Source organism: Amblyomma maculatum, chromosome 6, assembly GCF_055883805.1.
Source record: "Amblyomma maculatum isolate TAMU_Amacu chromosome 6, ASM5588380v1, whole genome shotgun sequence".
Lineage (NCBI taxonomy): Eukaryota > Metazoa > Arthropoda > Arachnida > Ixodida > Ixodidae > Amblyomma > Amblyomma maculatum.
The window spans coordinates 29,344,213-29,358,330 of NC_139349.1; the positions used below are offsets into that span (position 1 = coordinate 29,344,213).

Sequence of the window (14,118 nt, forward strand, 5' to 3'; positions counted from 1 at the left end):
CCAGGCTTTTTTTTTATTTTCTGCCTGCACCTAAAAGATACGCTAAACATTTTAAAGAAAATCATCGCGATTCAAGTGAAAAGTTCTATGTTCCGAAACGGAGTAGGCATCGAGGAATGGTGTCCGTGGTCTCCCTGTCTTTGTGCCTTTTTGGCTTATTACGGCAGAGTAATATTCTCTACAGCATTTACGATTGACTCATGAAAAGAATGTAAGTCTGTCAGTTGCAATGAAAACAATTGTTACGGGCGTATTCTTACTATGCGAAAAACATTATACGCAGGCTTATAGCGCTGATTGTGCTACTGTAAACAGGACGCAAGAAAACGCAGCACATGCCAGTAAAATGGATTACGTATAACCCTCGTAATGGGACAAGCAGGAAAGAATATTTGATGTCGATTAATATTCACGTTTTAATTATCAATACATCTTACTTTAATTTTTGCTTAGAGTGGAGGTATTTTAAATCTCGAAAAGGCCAAAAAATAATAATAAAATACATGTGTCCGTACCCGCCAATAGATTCACAAGGTAAGTGCGTACATAAGTTTTTTTTTTTTTTTGCGTATCTCTGAGACTATGCAACACTGCTATTCACTTCCAAACAGTGATCACGATGTCCTTTTTGATATGGACGTCGGAGATTTTAATCTAGAGGCGAGAACACTTTCTGGCTGCTTTCTTGGGCAGGAAATGCTCGTTTTGTTGTTCACCAGGCAAACGTCAACACTGAAAAAAAAAAAAAGCAAACTCTGAGGCTATGCAACACTGCTATTCACTTCCAAACAGTGATCACGATGTCCTTTTTGATATGGAGGCGAGAACACTTTCTGGCTGCTTTCTTGGGCAGCAAATGCTCGTTTTTGTTTTCACCAGGCAAACGTCAACACTACAAAAAAAAAAAAAAGAAAGAATAGATTTTGTTTTTTGCAGTAAACAAAAGTGCCATCAAGCCTTACCATCCTCAGTGGTGTATGGAAATTTCTTTCTTTCAAAATGCACCTCTTTTCTACTGGAAACAATAGCTACAGCGACCAGGAGTCTTCTTCGGCTTTATCACGCAGTTTATTAACCCTTTCAAACACCACTTGCTGTTTGTATTGAAAGCCATATTCCGCCTCGAAAATCTAGGCAAGTCTCCAAAATACATAAATTTCTTCCCCGCCACGTTGGCTAAGTGGTTGTTGGGCACTTGTCTGCTAGCCAGGTGACTTGAGTTCGAACTAGGCTGAAGCAGCTGCCTCCCAATGAAGGTGAAATGCAAGGTGCCCATGTACTGTGCACAATTAAGTGCACAATTAAGTGTACTGTGCACAGGTACTGGATGTGAGTGCACAATTAAAACCCCAGTAGTTCGAAAGTTTTTGAAGCCATCCACTACTGACTACGTCCCTCATAGCCTCAGTCACGTTGGGACGTTGCACTTCGTATAGCAAACAAACTAGAGATTTCAATATGCAACGCTATGCACCGACTATCATTATTTTTAGAAACACGTATAAAATTCGCACAAGCTATTAAAATGGCTTGGAGCTGTGAAACTGGCTTGGTTGCTTTGATTCGGATGAATCTAGATTATTTCGCATAGCAATTCTGGTGCATCTTTATCTTAGCTAACCAGTGCGGCAAATAACATTTCTCAAACCTTCGAGCTTAACAACAGGTGCTTCAACGTAGTTGTGCAGGTATGTTTGTCACCTATATTTAAAAGTTCAATCTGGGTTCCTAGCGTTATGTGCACTCTGCTAAAGAAAAGGATATACGAACGACTTTGTGACATTTCTAGTGTTTTTTTGGGGATGAAAGCATTAGCGCACTCATAGATAAACTACCAGTCTTACGTGAACAAAGTTGTGTATTTGGCATCTGAAAGGGCTTAATTTTTTTTTAAATTGGTTCAGAGGAAGTGTAAGGCGCAGTATCTGTCACACTTGTTTCTGGAGACACCTGACCGCGCCGTAAAGGAAGGGAGGAAGGTAGAAGAGAAAGTGGAAAGAGAAAGGGTAGCCGCAGTGGAGGGTTGCGGAATAATTTCCACCCCTTGGGGATCTTTACATGCACTGACATCGCACACGTTAAAGCTAGCCGATTTTCTGATTCCAAGGTGAATGCACTGTTCGTGGATTCTTTTCTCATAACCAGTCTAAACAGTATTTACATCTGCACGGATCATGACACAACAGACGCTATGGCAATATACTCCCCCTTGGGGAACCCTCCTAAACGTTGGACGAATGCCAGTCACGGTGGCTCAGAGGTTATATATAGCATGCGAGGGATCATGACATGTCACCATACACTGAAAACGTCCGTGTCAAAACAGCACCCAAAAAGAGATAGCGACAACGCAGATTACCAACGAGTACCATACTTGCATATCGCGATAAATGAGACAAACGAGACTTTGTCCCTGTGACATTTCATGCAACCAATCACATTTAACACATGTACATTCGAAAGGCTCTGCCTTTTAAGATTATTCCATATATTTACTCTGCTAAGTAGCTTTTCAGATAGGTGCATGTTGTTTCCTTTTCGTCGTAACAGGACAGAGTGTTGAGAAAAGAAGTATACCAACATCAATTGAAGATAGATGATATCTGCATACTTGTTAACTGGGGTAGAACCATGCTGCGCAGCGTCCCTGTGGTGGACCTGCGCTCACAAGCCTGTGCTAGGTCGCTGCCGCCGCTGCGGAGATCTTCAACGTAGGGAGGTTGTACCTTGTCCAAAGTCGCAAAGAAGGGACGTGTCATGCGGACGAATGTAATTCACTTTCCCTTCTTTGGTCTGTGCGGCCTTTGCAACATCCCCAGCAGCTGCATGGATATTAACCTAAGAATGGCCGCATGCATTATTATGGGCTCTGGCTTCTGGACCATATAAAGCCCAGGAACACGCATGGTATCTGGTTCATAACGCAGTCAATGACAGTCTCGCGTAAGGGCAGTGGCTGTTTTTCATAATGGCAGTTAGCGATCTTCCGTGTTGGATTTATCGGTAATGCCACTTGCAGCATTCGGAGGTATGCTTTGGAAGCTTACCGGTCCGCATAATCCCTGGAGGCTCGGTGACACCAGCGAATAGGAAGAATTTTTGTTTTTTTTTTTTTTCTATTTCCATGCTACACGTGCAGGAAAGGGGCGCGAAGCTAGTAGTTGTGTCGTCGCGGATCAGTTACGCCGGCAGCTGGCTTCACGCCAGCTTTTATTCTTGTCGGCGCTGCTGTCTTGGACCGATTCGTGACTGCTTGCGCACTCCGAATAGCTGCGCAATAATGTATTCCCGGTGGATAGGGCTCGGTGGAACAAAAATCATGAGGACATAATAGCCATCCCCCATTCGCTTTCAGTTAACCAGCACACCACAGGTTTCACCGCTGTGTACAGATCGCGGTTAAAAGGTTTCCTGGATCGTGTGGGGGATTCCATGGATCGCCTGGTAAGTTGACGTGACTACCACATGAAACTAATGCGACAGTAATGAACATAAGCGAAAAAGTAGTGATATTCAATGTTGCATTGTGACTGCGTCATTGTTGACCTTCGTCACATAGGCTTGAGCTATGTACTGAGGGCACACCCCCTGGCGGTGGCAGTTTTAAAAAGTAGGCACGCCTCGGCTGCCTACCCGGTTCACCAGAGGACGAGATTCATACCGTAATAAGTTTGTTGACCCTGCTATAGGTCATTGTAGCTTATAACAGAATCTTGGGCCGCACCGACAAAACCTAATGCCATACGTGAGCAAATAGTCGGTGGAAAGTTGTTTTGAGAGCAGAATTCCGCGCTCAGCGGAATCAGTGCGTCTCCGTCACTGCCTGCTATTATGATAGCGTTGTAGTTTACAAAACATTAAAAATTTGAAGCTGTACTGTGAAACTTCGTATTAATCAATGCGCATAGCGTAAACAAAAACCGCGTAATAATTTACTGCCGCGAACCGGTGAAAGAAAGCGAGCATCGCGCCTCTGAGAAATCCTGAGTCGCAGTAAACATGTGCACGAATCAATCGCGGGCGCACCAACGCCTCTTTGAGCTTACACACTCCTTATCTGTTTGTTACTCATCGCACTAAGGGACAGCAGAAAATATATGGGCTGCCTGTGCCGAGTTTGCTGGGTTACATATATTGCTTGCGCTCCCCTACAGCGCCAGAGTAGGGGGCAATGCAACAAAGTGAAGTTTAACAGCAGCTGGCAGCATTCACAAGATTAAATGCTTGCAGTCCATATCGTGTGCCCACGTTCTGAAGTCGCGTGCAAACATTGTTCAGCTGCCTCCACGATTTCTTTCCCGCACCGCTCGAACCCTCGATAGACGAGCCTGCACGCTGTGGAGGCATACTGTCTGCGTGCTTCACAGAACGCGGATGCAGGCAGGCTGTGGCCATTCCGAGGGTGCCCAGGGAACTGGGACTGAGTGGCGGCCTTGTGCTCCACTCCCTGGGGGATGACACAGAGTGACAGAGTCCTCTCCTCTTCCTTTCCCCTGGACGCAGGCCAGCTCGGCCGGCATGCTGTGACGGCTGCGCCCGACCCCCTCCTCGGCGGCGGCGTCATGCGGCTGCTACCGCTGCTGCTGCTGCTGGTGCTGCTGCCAGCGCTGTCGCTGCTGCTGCTGCTGCCGCCGGCGGCGCTCCTGGTAGCCTCGGCTGACTCGCACATCATCAGGTAAGAGGCAAGGGTTAGGCCCTCACCTCCACGTTTTCTTTTCCCTTTCTCTTTTCACAAACCGCGATACAATAGTCGTGCAGGGGAGACTAGCTCTCTCTTTCCGCCCTCAGGCTGCTCGCTCTATTTTGATCGCTTTGCTTTTTTTAGTTGCCTTTGAAACTTATTGTTGTCTCGATCGCGGCGACTGTTTCCGTCGTGAGCGCGCGCCAACTCGGCCAGCGTTACACCGTGCCCGTCCGCGTCCCCCTTGAGCGGAGGGAGAACTTAAATGTCAATTGTACCATGGCGGGGCTGCGATTATGCTGCGCCGGAATCATGCTGCTAATGCTGACTGGAAGCCCAACGCTACCGCAATTCTTTCGCTACACTACAGGAGAAAGTGTGCAAAAGAAGAAACGACTTTGGAGGATTATTAGCATACTTAGGACGAAAAGTTAGAAAATACAGCAGGCTGTTTCCGAGAGGCAGAAGGTTAGGCGGGTGAATGAGGTTAAGAATTTCGCTGGGGCCACTGGATGCAGCTAGCGCAGGATCGGGTTAATTGGAGGAATGGGGGAGAGGCCTTCGCCCTGCAACAGTTAATGATCACGATGATGACTTTCCGAAATAAGTGGTCGTCAGCATACAGTAAGGCGAAGATTTCAATGACATCACTGCAGGCCATCACAGAACAAACCGCCCTTTCTGCCTCCGTTTTCGTTTTTTGAAGCCACCTATGCTGAGATCGACTACGACCGCAGGATTCAGTTTACATTAGTTTCCTAACAGATATTACTGCCTTTTACAGTCCGCAGGGAAACCCGTTAACACCTACGGCACAGGGAGACACGTGAAGGCTTTTCTCACAAGAGGCTCGCAATTCTAGTACACCCCTGCCACTTCAGCCGTGCACAGGTTTCGTGATATTCGAAGTGAAGTTGAAGCTGATCCCTTGCTGACCTGCAACGAGTCTTCAAGTTCGGTGCTCTATTAACATTTGCAAAAGCGAATTCTTAGAGGGGGGGATATAAATGCAGAGAGCACATCTGTTGTCTACAGACATGTAACTACCGGCGTATTTCTATACAACGGTTTTAATTAGGCGATATATACCAGTCTAGCGTTATATGGTTATTAGTTGAAGAGTAACGTGTGAAATACCAGGCTGAAGCATGCCGTCAGCCGATGGCACTAAACGTGTTAAGAATATAAAAAAATATAGAGCTGTTCTGTATTGCGGCCACTTTTGTAAAATGCAGGTTAAATTTACTCATATGTCTGAAGGTTATGTTGTGAAGCGGTTTTATTAGAAGCTGTTGCATGGCTTCTCTTTTCTGTAGACTGCGAAACCTGCGCGCTTACGCAATGCACCACCTTGAGCCCCAGAGTGGAATGTGCAGAGTTATAGGGTCTTTTTGTAGCCACAAGATGGAAGGAAATAGCTAAACCAAGAGCCAGCCAGATCTGTCGTGCTAACGTAACCTGACTGCTAGTTACTGACCTCAATTCCTAAGAGCTATAGAGCAGAGGGCCATGGAAAGAAAAATGGTAGGGATAACTTGAAGAGATAGGAAACATGCAGAGTGCGTCAGAGAAATAACTCAAGTCACTGACATTCTAATGGAAATCAAGAAGAAGAAATGGGCATGGGCAGGACATGTAACGCGAATAAAGGATAACCGATGGTCGCTTAGGGCGAGAAACGGGATTCCAAGGGAGGGAAAGCGTAGCAGTGGGCGGCAGAAAGTTAGGTGGGCGGATGAGATTAAGTATTTCGCAGGAGTCGAGTGGATGCAGCTCGCACAGGACCGGGTTAATTGGAGAAATATGGGAGAGGCCTTCGCCTTGCAGTGGGGATAGTCAGGCGGAGGATGATGATGATTATGATGAAGAAGATGATGATGATGATCCCTAAGAGCTGGCAGTCTCGAATATTTACTAAAGCCTTAAAATACGCAGCTTTGCCCGCTACCACTGCGGTCCGGGTCACTTATTCTTGATCCTGTGCATTAGCCCACCATCGGCACAGTAGATTATATTACTGCAAAATATGCCCGAAAAAATAACCCAGCCTGAGCTTTGTTGCAAACTTGCTTCTTTTCTTCACCCTAGAGCAGCGTTCGTAGTGTTCTAGAGCTCTGCGCTCCATGGAGTATGCATATGCCTACAAGGAGCATGAGTGCAGTGCGCGGAGTAGACGTAAATCGCCATTTCTTTATAACTCTGCCTGCGCTGTCTGGGTCGTTCTTATCAAAAATGCATTTGGGCGGAACGTTCTTTTTCGTTTTGCGTTACTTGTCTAGATCCTTCTTCCTCACAGTGAAAACAGTTTCTCGGGCTACATTTTCTTATTCTAGCTTGTTCGCGTACGCTGGTTGTGCTGTCATCCCTCACTTCTGTAAGTGGCTTAAGCTGTCGTTGGCGAATACGAAGCTTTTCGTATTTTTCTTATTTGCCGCTGGTAACTGTCGCACTTACTGATATGCACGGGTTTCTACGTCTCAACGCTTTCTTTTGAACGCTTCCTTCGAACAAGATCTCCGGAGTCGCCTGAAAAATGTGTCCCTTCACGTTATTTTTCCTATTCGCATGTCATACGATTGCAGGCACTCTGAACAGACGTCATGCGAGCAAGGCATCAATTTATTTTTGTTTGAAAATATTGCTGTGCGCAGACATCTGAGTATAATAGCGTGTGACAGTAAATATGGGTACAAAAACTCTTTTTCGACTCTTCTACCTATTTTGCTCAACTGTGCTCGATGGCTACATGTGCGCATGTTTCTTTAAAAAATTCCTATTAAACTCTTGCAGCTAGAAATTTCTTCTTGCCTCCAAACTACTTCGCAATAAAACGTTGAGTCGCAGCTAGACGCTGCAATCCGCAGTATTCACTGCATTATTTTTAAGACAGAGGCTGGTTTAAACTACTCCTCCACAAATGCTTTTATTTCGTCATCGCCACGAAGTATGGTATGCCACCTCTCGCTTTTCTACTTCGATAAAGGCAGTGGAAAACATGTTCCGCGGCACTCTGGAGAAAAGGAAAACTTGCACATGCAGTGGCAGCTTTTCTATTATGTAAAGAATGTCCCGTCCTAGTCCCGGTCATATTAATACCGAGCACGTCTCGGCGGAAAAAAACGTTTTTTCCTGCTTATCCTAGCGAATACCCGAAAGTATAACTTATGCATTGTGCGCTCTCGTATAGATCTAGTAAGTGACTATCAGATCTTCTCTACGTAACGCGTGAGAAAATTTCAAATACCAAAACCCTCCTCAGTATTACTTTTTGGCCGCGTTGGTACATCACTATATCGTTGCCCTTCTTGGGTATTGTTTCTCTCTATTTTGCTAGTTCTCGAAGGGCACAAAAACAAGGCCTGATACTAAGGTAGAACAGTCGGTCCTTATTTTTGTGCACTATCATAACCAGCGAAATGCAATAGCAGCTAGCACATTAAAAGTAAGTTATTCTCTCTGACCCGTCGCGGTGGTGCAGTGGTTAGGCGCTCGACTGCTGCGTCAAAGGATATGAGATCTAATCCCAATGCAGGCGAAGAGCTAGGTGCTCGTGTGCTGTGTGATGTCAGTGTGCAATAAAGAACCCTAGGTAGTCGAACATTCCGGAGGCCTCCACTACTGCGAATCTCATAGCCAGAGTCGCTTTGGGACGTTAAACCCCATAAAACAAATTCTGTTCTTCTCTCTGTACTTCTCGCTATTCTCTGTCCTACGTGTCAGTTCGCCGGCCGTAAACATATTTTGCTTCCTTTTGTTTCGCTTTTGTATTTAAACTCCTACCATCATTAACATCCACCGCCTTCATAAAATGCCTTTCTGTTGTTCTCTATTACTACTACTAAGTCTAATGGCAGCTGACAGACATATCATGGATGCAACTCGAACAAAATCGAGTGTGGCCTATGGCCTATCTTTTTTCTTTCCAGCACACAGAGAGTAAGCGGCTTATGGGCTAAGACGCCTTGCAGTCGCGCTGTTGACTCAACGTGCTATGCCTGATTACAGGCCGCAGTGGCTGTGTTCCTGTGCTGGCAAAGTCCAAAACACATCGTGCACTTCGGTTTTGGGGCGCATTAAAGAACCTCGACTGGTCACAGCATATCCCCAGCCTTCCATTACGCTTGGTATATAGGCTCATACTCTATCATGATTATTCCTTTTGAGAGGGACAACTTTCAATAGAAAGCGACAACGAGTATTGAGGCGAAAGGTGTAAAATTGTAAACTTTGGCTGTGGTTTCGTAGGTTTGATTTTATACTTGTAATCTTCTCTTCTCCAAACGTATCCACTGCGTATGCTAGTGGTGCGAGGTTTTTACCCATTCGCCATCAGGCACCTAAAGATCTGCCAATTCGTAAAACATATTCCCTGGATTGGCCCTCATTTTTTTCTAGGAAGCACTTTAAAGAACTGGTCTTTTGTCCCACACAGTACAGAAGAAGAACGTGATAGCCGGGTGCTTTTCACGTACCTTACCTCCTACCACCCTCGTTCTAAAAAAAATAATCATTGTTTAGCTGTCTTGAAGAGCAAAAGGAAGTAAACTAGAGAGTGGTGTATTAAGGCGAACGACTTTCTTGCCTCATGCGTGACATGTACAGAAAATGTGAGTAGAAACTTTCATCAAAAAACGTCCTTCGCATTGACATTACAGAAAAAAAAAAAAATTAAGTGTCTCTTAGATGTCCCTTAAGAGGAGAATGGCGAAAGTCTACTGTTGCTCTTCTATCATTTGCTTCTCGTCGTTTGCCTCTTATCGGAATTCGTTGCAGTCCTACATATAATCATTATAGGCTTACAGGAAAAGAAAGGCGCAGTATCTGCTGCATTTTCTCCTGCAAATGTGAATTTGGACGGTACACCATCGATCCCGTCACGTGGTGCCCCTGGCGCGCGTTAAGTGTGGGAAGGAATGCTAGACAAGAACACATCTCGCGGAATCTCATAGAATATGACAGATCTTGCGCACAGATATCGCGCACGGGATTTCGTTTCATAAGAAAGGCTTTCGCCAAAAAAGAAAAACAAAAACAAAAACAAACAGTCTCTGCCGTGAATCGAACCACTATACCTTCAATCCCCAGCTCAGCGCGCAGAAACCGACCAAAACGAGAAACCGATCAAAATTCACGTTGTGTAGCGTGAGGATGACATTAGTGATGACAATGACGATAGCGTTAGTGATAATGATGATAGTAGCTATGACAATGACAAGGCAATAAGTGAAATATTTCTGTAAAGTGGTTTTCGCCATTTCCGCTCTTCAGCAGACTTAAACGCAGTCCCGTAACATTTTTTTTATTTTTGTGCGCGTCCTTTTCCAGTTCCTATTTTATGTAAAAAGTACAACGCCATCGTATAGTGCGCTGTGGCTGAGATATTATCAATTTTTGTGGCTGGCTACATTTTCTTCCGTGCTGCCCCTGCATGCGGCGCCAGCATTCGCCTAAGTGACAACCATTGCGGACGTCGCCTGAGGGCTTCGGAAGCCTTGACGCATGCGGCTGCTAGCCGGCGAACCTTGACGTCGAAGTGCTGCGCGACGAAGTGCACCTCGCTCATTCCATCGGGGGGCTTCTTTACCCTTGAGGCACAGTGACACGGGGAAAACAAGCTTTCCGGTGTTTCACTCGTGTGGTAATCGAACACGTAGAATGTTTTGTTGGAGCTGACATGTCACTGCGTTTTGTTGCGGGTCCCGAGACAAAGAAAGCTGCAAAATATGCGTGGCAGTTTTATATATGAAGCAGCAAGCAGAGTCTGCGCTTGAAACTTGTACTATTGGTTGCAAAAGTTTATGAGTCGCCTCTGCAAGACGACGAATGCTTTTTTTTTTTTTTTAGCTCTGTGACCATATGACGTATCTTTACTCTTGTAGGCCTTCCATACGAGCATTATTGCTGGTAAATAATGCTCGTGATTTAGGTACTATAACGATTTGAAAAAAAAAAAAAAAAAAAGCTCTACAAAGGTAAAGAGGCGATAGAAAGAAATCCCAACAAAGCGGCTCCTACATGCTTTTAGCGGGATGGTAAAAAAGGTAGGCTAGAGTCTTCCAATATTACGTCATAGACAACTCCGGCAAATGTGTGTTTCCGGCGAGGTACGTACATGCACACAAATAATTTCAACATCTATGCCAGGACATGCCACTCTGTACGCATCTTTTTATCGTTATAGTACATGGGCACTTTCAGTAAATTTACGGCGAGATTCAAGTAGACTGCAGGTGATGCTTTGGGTTATTCTCTCCGGAGTATTGGATTTCTCACTTAATGTCGTTACAGGTAGATTCATCTGCCCCTTGGGCAGCTGCCACTTCAAATTCGCTTATGGAAATATATTGTAAAGAACTGCCAGTATAATGTGCTTGAAATTTGCTTTTTGAATGGAGAAATTAAACATATAACGTTCAGTACAACCGCTTATCGGAACCTCTACCTACAGGGACAAACTAGCCCGAAAATACCCCTAATGATTTAGCCCACCGCAATTATATAGTTGCTGAGTCCACATTAATTCAATATCTGAATACGCATTAAGTCAGCTCCTGAGTCCACATTGATTCAATACTCAGGTCCTCGTTCCTACGACGCATTTCGATAGAGGCGAAAGAAAACAAAGAATAAAAAGCAAACCGTGCTCGCCCGGCTCATTCTGATTCCGGCCATTACGGTATCTTTTTCAACTCTCGCGAATATCCATTCCTCACCGTTACTTTTCTCGGCGCTATATTTTCATGTTTTTTTTTTCCTGGGAGGAAAGGAAGGGGGGGTTCTTTTTCTTCTCAGCGCTGTTACCATGCTTTCAAAGAACTTTGCCCAGAGCGACCGAGTAGTCACGCGAGCATGTGCTTAGGCGTCGTTATGCACATTTCTGACGATACGCTCGCGAGTGCGTCGCGAGAAATCCGGCTAGTCGTGGCGTGTGGTTTTAGATGAGAACAGGAAGTATCCTGAGTCAACAAACCTGCGATGGTTGGCAAACATAGCAGAGAAAGGCGGCAAGGATATGTCTGTGCCCCGTTCAACATTCGCAAAGCTCGCACTACAGAGAGTGAGCGAGAAGCGCCACTCATAGACAAAACTCCGTGTTTAGACTGGAAGTTCGCCTGCCGAAGAGCAGCTCACTATGATTGGTTGGAAGTGCGTTCAGTCGTAGAAACAAGATAGCATTTCCGGACGCGCCTGGGAGGATGAAAGCATTCGGGTTAACACAACAGCTGCTGCTTCAGCGTGTGGTGCTTTACTAGGCTAATTTTTATTGTGTTGTTGGTTTGACCGTGTATTGTTTTATGTTTAGCGTGCGCGTCGACAGATGCAGTTCGCAAAATACCATCCGCTCTTGCTTTAATTATAGTTTTCTATTGGCGTGAAATTGTGATCCAGAAATGCAACTCTTTAAAAAAAGTATTAGTGTTTTTCTCCAACTCGGAGGACAACGTGCAGACTGCATACAGGGCAAATAAGCAACCTTCTGCAGTCCTACAGATATCGCAAGGGTTGTGCATATGAACAGTTTTTGTACTGTGCTGTTGTCGCACTTTTCTACAAGTCATGCATACCGCAGAGTGCTCCTTACCTCCCGTCGTCGTTCGCAGGTTCCACAATTACACAGACAAGCAGATACTCGACTACCTGCTGGACCCGGTGCGCTACGACCACCGGATACGACCACAAGGTGGGTTATGATTGGATGTCGGGCGGGCGTAGGTGTTGGAATCGCGTGTTATGTCATACTTCCTTTGCGTCGATTAAAGCCAAGCGTATTCGTCAATCTTACGCAAACCCCGCGTTTGACCTAGAAGGCCAACATCAGCGTCAGCCGCCTTTGCGACACTGCCCATTTCTATTAATTGGCACATGGCTAGAAATGAACCCAGTTTGGCTCTCCTGACCACACAGACTATGACATGAAAGAACGAATTTGTATTTATTCAGGCTTTCTCGTCCCGAAAACATTTGCAAAAAGAAACAACCGCTTAATTCAGCTTCTCTTCTCGCTGCATGCAATGGTAGCCTTTCTGTATAGTCCCATGAATTTTCCCGAGGATGAGTGGGCATGGTATACGATACACTCTCACTAGGATCCTCATAAGTCTAAATAAAAAGTCCGCTTGTTTTTCCTCAGCCAGATGCTACAGGCGCTGAGAACATCTGGTTAAACGCATAAAAAATTAGCAATGCTAAGCTTACTGGCTTAGCCCGTTAATAAGCGAAAACTGCCTTACATTAGCGACTGCATGATAGGCCTAAAGCAGCAGTCCTGTTTTCGCATTTCACAGCTGTCTGCCTTATTGAGAGTCGCACACGCCGATTTAGAGCCTGTGAACTCGCCTGAATATCCGGCCTTCATCAGCGATCACATTCCCGCACACTTCACGGAATTCTTACTTAAACACCATCGTCATTGTAACGCTGCACATGTTCACCACTGTATACAGAATTCACGGCACATTGATTGCTAAACCTCTGCGCGCCGACCGCTATAGCACAGTGAACAAGTAGGCCATGGGCGCTCTGCCACGACAGTTACAAATCACTCCTGCGGTTGTGGGACATCATGTCGAAGATGTGACTACGCAGCGGGTACATTCGATTATCAGACCCGGACTGTCCAGGACTACTTGCTGAGAGTTGTCCGCCGTTCGAATTTCCTGGGGCAGACCAGAAGCCCCCCCCTTCCCCCCCCCCCCCCACTAAAGCTTCCGGGCTGCCGGCCATTTTGGGTTAGTCTCAGAGCGCATTCTCAGTATTTTTCTTGGACCTGCATACAATATCATGCGCTACATAAACACACAAGCTCCAGCTTTGCATCTCACTTTCTTGACTTAATTTCTGTGCAGACTTCGAAAGCGTTCAGAGCCCCCAACACGGATTGTTTGTTCGTGCTGTCAAGTTCTTCACCTGTTTCGCAACCTTTTCAGCGCGCAAGTCTGAAAGCGTCGCAAGCGAATCACTGTGCACTGAAGCAGATACGCTTATTGTAAATGTCTTTTCAAACGCTTTCGTTAGCTTTCGAATGCAATGAGTTGGGCCTTTGGAGGAGCTCCGCTAGCAGCAATGGCAAACCAACCCAGCACTGAGTCCTGTACAACGCTTCGCATTCAGGCATGTCACGCTTCGTTTGCAAAAAAGCTCCGATTAACTGGCGCCTCTGTTATCTATACTAGTGTTACAGGCACGCCAAAAGACAAACTTGCGTGCGGCGTCACTCCGAAAGAACTGAATCGTAGTGACATGATGCTTGGCGTCGTCTGCTGAAAGCGAACGATGTAAGGAGCTTGCAATGCTATGTGACCAGGAGCTGCTTTCTGTCGGAGCGGAAGCTGAGACCTGTCAGCAAGTAGTCCGAGACTGGAAAAACAAATGTACCCAACATTTCACTCATGGTTCCACCGCCATATCTTGCGAGCCTCCTGTTCACTTCGTTAAAC

General features: G+C 45.7%; 1 protein-coding gene across 2 annotated transcripts in view; it reads left to right on the top strand.

Moving 5' to 3' along the window:
* Positions 1 to 14,118, top strand: part of pHCl-1 (pH-sensitive chloride channel 1) — a 94,161-nt gene that overhangs the window by 41,425 nt on the left and 38,618 nt on the right. For both annotated transcript variants that reach the window (XM_084606294.1, XM_084606293.1), the window contains exons 2-3: positions 4,504 to 4,675; positions 12,283 to 12,362. In XM_084606294.1, coding sequence (XP_084462420.1) covers positions 4,563 to 4,675; positions 12,283 to 12,362 — 193 coding nt within the window. In that variant the 5' untranslated portion in view covers positions 4,504 to 4,562. The remainder of the gene's footprint in view (positions 1 to 4,503; positions 4,676 to 12,282; positions 12,363 to 14,118) is intronic.